Here is a 5,302-nt window from a genome sequence, read left to right as displayed (position 1 = left end):
TAATCGTTAAACTTTAAAAATTATAAAAATAAATTTTTATTTTTAAAATAATTAAAAAATATAAAAATTATAATAATTACGTGAAAAAAAATAAACATTTTAACCAATAATAATGAAATGTTAAATTTCTCATATGCTATATTTAGTGAAAAATTTATTAAAAAATATAGCATATAAAAAAATTTAACACAATAAATATTATTGCATTTGATGTTAAATTTATAATTGACACCTCAATTATAATATTCTAGTTAGATTACTATTGTCTAGTATTATGGCCAACATGAGGAGCTCTTATAAAAATGATTTACTAAGAAAGCTTTATCAGTGAAATAATTTTCTAAAAATTTTAATTTGCAAAATGAATTTCCACCACTTTTTACATTGCACGGCCGTTCAGTTAAAAAATTAAATAGGTTGTTTTGCTTAAAAACTTTGTAGGGCAATTAGCTTAGCAAAGAATGTCCAATGGGACTTAGTTATATTGATGGTGACGGGCAATGCAGTATTCTGGAGTCTATGTTCTGATGAATGTTACGTGAAAATGGATGACAAACAGATTCTTCTCCCAAACCACTCACCCCAGATTATGGTGGACCCGTAGTGAGTTATGCTGATGGAGTGTTTGATACACGCTTTAATCGATTTGTTACTGTCCGGGAAGGTAGATTCTTGAGTGTTCTTTTTTATTTTTTTATTTTTTAGTTTTACTATTTATTTGGATTTCTCATCCACTCAATAAGATGTTATTACTCTATGTAGATCGTCGTGAAAGTAGCACAAATGCAACCACAGAAATTGTAACGGTTAGGCTGGGAGGTGATGATATTCAGGGGGAGCATTGGGTTGGCATCAAGGAGAATTTTACTTTTTTTATAATCTGATTTTTGGTATTTTGACAAAGATTAGTGTCCATTTTGCTTATGATATGACATACAGAACCAGAAGTACTAGTGGGGGGAAATGACTTCTATGCCTTCCCTCGCATAGACCCAAAAGGTGAACGAATGGCATGGATTGAATGGAGTCATCCGAACATGCCTTGGGATAAATCAGAACTTTGGGTCGGCTATATTTCTGACAATGGGTAAGGTCATTTCACTTAATTATCACATAGCCCTACTTCTATGTAGTGCCCTTTCGAACTTATTTTTAATCAAAGCACCGGAGACTTTATTTTTAGTTTTCACTTGGACTATAGTACTAATCTTCTTGATTCTGTGGTGCAGGGAGATCTACAAGCGCATCTGTATTGCTGGCTTTGATCCTGAAGTTGTGGAGTCTCCAACTGAACCGAAGTGGTCTTCTAGTGGTACTCTTTAAATTTCTTTGTTGAGAAAACGATACCAGGATATATATTTATGTGGAACAAAAAGTGAAAAACATTAGGTCTATGTTTTAAAGCAGTGGTCTTCCTGCAAAATCATTTTTCAAATTCCGTTCTTTTAGTTGAAAAACAGGTTGCACGGAATAATATTTTCTGTCATTTGAGATTATTCTTTTATAGAGAATTACAGCACCTAAGAAACCATTAGATCAGGAAACTAAATCACTGATTAAAGGAAAGAATAATTCCTAGTTAGAGCTTTCCTAAAATACACAGATTTATACCTAAAATAGCTAAATTACAGCTAGAGACTAATTTACAGCTAGTATTTATTTACAGCACATATTTTCCCTGATTTTCTAACACTCCCCCTCAAGCTGATTTGAAAATATCTTCCATAGCCAGCTTGCCAACTAGAAAATCTAACTGTTTTGTGTGCAGTCCCTTGGTAAAGATATCAGCCACTTGCTCTCCGGTAGGAATGTGTTCCATATGAACCAGTCCATTATCTATCTTCTCCTTGATGAAATGCTTGTCAACCTCCACATGTTTTGTGCGGTCATGTAGGACTGGATTGTGTGCTATTGAGATTGCTGCCTTGTTGTCACAGTACAACTTCATAGGAGATGACTCTATCGCTTTTAACTCTTCCAACAGCCTTCTAATCCACATGATCTCACAAATACCATGGGCTACAGCTCTAAATTTAGCCTCAGCGCTGCTCCTTGCAACCACGTTCTGTTTCTTGCTTCTCCATGTAACTAAGTTACCACCTACAAATGAACAATATCCAGAAGTGGATCTTCGGTCTACTATGCTCCCAGCCCAATCTGCGTCTGTGTAGGCTTTAATCTGCAAGTGTCCTTGTGGCTTAAACAAAAGTCCTTTGCCCGGTGTCCCCTTTAGATACCTTAAAATTCTGTAGACGGCTTCAAAGTGTGTTGGTCCTGAGGCATGCATAAACTGGCTGACCATACTAACAGGAAAGGCTATATCTGGGCGTGTATGGGATAGATAAATCAATCTCCTAATGAGTCTTTGATAACGCTCCCTGTTCTTTACATTCTCAGCTTCTACAGGTTGTAGTTTCACATTAGGTTCTATAGGGGTTTCAGCAGGTTTACACCCTAGCATACCTGTCTCGTTCAGCAAGTCAAGAACATACTTCTTCTGGTTTACAAAGATGCCTTCTCTAGATCTAGCAAACTCCATCCCAAGAAAGTATTTCAAAGCCCCGAGATCTTTAATCTCAAACTCCTCAGCTAGTTTCTTTTTCAACTTTTCCAGCTCATCGCAATCATCCCCAGTTAACACAATATCATCCACATATACTATCAGGATAGCTATTTTACCGTCATTCGAATGCCTGTAAAACATTGTATGATCGGCTTGACTTTGAACATATCCATGGCGCTTTATTACCTTACCAAAGCGCTCAAACCAAGCTCTCGGTGACTGTTTAAGTCCATACAAGGACTTCTTCAATCTGCACGCTTTCCCATTTCCACACCTTTCTTCAAAACCTGGTGGGGGACTCATGTACACCTCCTCCTCAAGGTCTCCATTAAGGAAAGCATTTTTAACGTCTAATTGGTGTAAGGGTCAATTGGAGTTGACATCAAGAGATAATAGGACCCTAATTGAGTTTATTTTGGCTACCGGAGCAAAAGTTTCTTGATAGTCTATCCCATAGGTTTGGGTAAAGCTTTTTGCAACAAGGCGGGCTTTGTATCTCTCGACACTTCCATCTGCCTTACTCTTGATAGTAAACACCCATTTGCACCCCACAACCTTTTTTCCCTTCGGTAATTCTACAACCTCCCAAGTACCATTCTTCTTCAAGGCACTCATCTCTTCAAGCACAGCCATCCTCCAATTCGGGTTACCAAGTGCTTCCTGAATATTTCTAGGCACAACAAGCTTTGAAATGTTTGTAGTGAATGCTCTATGATTGTCAGAAAGGTTTTGATAGGAAATATATTTGGCAATAGGATGTTTGGTACAGGTTCGGGTTCCCTTTCTATGGGCAATAGGAAGGTCAAGATCAAGATTTTGTTCAGGGATAACAGGGGCTGGTTCCAACACAGGTTTAGGTGTAGAGTTCTCTTTCCTAGAATCTGACTGTAAATTTAAGTCAGTAATAGGAGAGGAAGAAGAAGGAACAGAAGAAGGATTACCTGAGGTATTTGAATGACCATTGCTCAGGGCTTCCGGTTGACCACATGCTGGAATAATGGCCTGGTCTCTACCACCTCTAAGGACACCTTTCCTGGAATAAACCATAGGCTCAAGATTATTTCTATTTTTTCCATTCGTGGTATTTCTTTTTCTGTCAGACCAATATCAGTTTCGGTTTCTTTAGGCCTAGTTTCCAAAGTTTCTTTTTTAAAAAGAGTATCAAGAAGTGTGCTAGGTAAGGGTTCGGTAATTTCCCAGAAATTTGGTTCAACTATCTTCTCCCCCTGAAGTAAATTTTTGGTAAAGTATGGTGTATTTTCCATGAAAGAAACATCCATAGTGACAAAAAAACGTTTTGTAAGGGGATTAAAACATTTGTAACCCTTTTTATTGAGTGCATACCCTACAAAAACACATTTTTTAGCTCTTGGATCTAATTTAGACCTGAGCCTTTTTAGAGTGTGCACATATGCCGTGCAGCCAAATATTTTTAAGGGTAAGTCAGAATTGATTCTAGATTCTGGGAATACCTTTTTAAGCAATCCAGAGGGGTGATATATTGTAAGACTTTGGTAGGCATCCTGTTGATTAGAATACGAAGCTGTCAATATAGCATCACCCCATAGATACTTTGGAACATTCCTATAAAACATCATGGCTCTGGCTACTTCTAACAAATGCTTGTTCTTACGCTCAGCAATGCCATTTTGTTCAGGTGTGTCGGAACAAGAGGATTGATGTAAAATTCCTTTTTCATTTAAAAAGGTTTCCAAAACTTTATTAGAATACTCTGTTCCATTGTCAGATCTCAAAATATTAATTTTTGTTTGAAATTGAGTTTCAATCATCTTATAAAATTCTTTAAAAATCTGCTCTACATCAGATTTTTCCCTCATTAAGTAAACCCAACAAAGACGTGTATGATCATCAATAAAAGTCACAAACCATTTTTTTCCAGAAATTGTGGTCACTTTTGAAGGACCCCAAACATCACTATGGAATAAGTAAAACGGTTTTGAAGCCTTGTAGGATTTCGGAATATAAGACTTTCTTTGACTTTTTGCCATTAAGCAACTCTCACATTGAAACGATGAAGGATCAATCCCTTTAAATAGCACTGGAAATAAATGTTTTAGATAAGAGAAACTTGGATGGCCTAAACGACAATGCCAAACCATTATTTGATCACGTACAGATAAAGAATTGATACTACTCAGCCTTTGAACCATTTTATTACTAAGAAATTTATCCTCGAAATAATAGAGACCATTAATCATCCTAGCACTGCCAATCGTCTTCCCCGAGCTCCGGTCCTGAAAAATGCAATAGGATTCATAGAAAATAACAGAACAGTTAGAGTCTCTGGATAATCTACTAATTGACAAGAGATTACAAGCAAGTTTAGGGACATAGAGAACAGATTTAAGATCTATTCCCTAGAAATTTTTATAAGGCCTTTTCCTACAATTGGTGAGAAATTACCATCGGCTATCCTAACCTTCTTATTTCCGGGACATGGTGAACAAGTCTCAAACAAATGTAAGGAATTGGTCATATGGTCGGATGCTCCAGAATCTATTATCCATGGAGCAGATTTAAATTGACAAGATAGAGCATATAATTTATTACCTGTGTGCGCCATAGAAACATTAGGAACATTGGGTACCGAGTTAGATTTAAACAGTGCAAGAAGATGCTCCATCTGCTCCTTGGTGAAGGGGCTGGTCTCTACCTCATTAGCAGTAGGGATGGCAGCTTTTCCTTTCCAATTCGCAGGTTTCCCATGAATTTTCCAGC

The 5,302-nt window shown here is 37.0% G+C and overlaps 1 protein-coding gene across 1 annotated transcript in view; it reads left to right on the top strand.

Annotated features, from left to right (window-relative positions):
- LOC21408764 overlaps nt 1-5,302 on the top strand; it is a 26,752-nt gene that overhangs the window by 15,662 nt on the left and 5,788 nt on the right. The window contains exons 3-6 of the mRNA XM_024167176.1: nt 560-664; nt 763-834; nt 940-1,087; nt 1,230-1,312. Of these exons, the coding sequence (XP_024022944.1) occupies nt 560-664; nt 763-834; nt 940-1,087; nt 1,230-1,312 (408 nt within the window). The remainder of the gene's footprint in view (nt 1-559; nt 665-762; nt 835-939; nt 1,088-1,229; nt 1,313-5,302) is intronic.

Source organism: Morus notabilis, unplaced genomic scaffold (genome assembly GCF_000414095.1).
Source record: "Morus notabilis unplaced genomic scaffold, ASM41409v2 Scaffold467, whole genome shotgun sequence".
NCBI classification, from domain to species: domain Eukaryota; kingdom Viridiplantae; phylum Streptophyta; class Magnoliopsida; order Rosales; family Moraceae; genus Morus; species Morus notabilis.
This window is presented reverse-complemented; position numbering and strand designations above follow the sequence as displayed.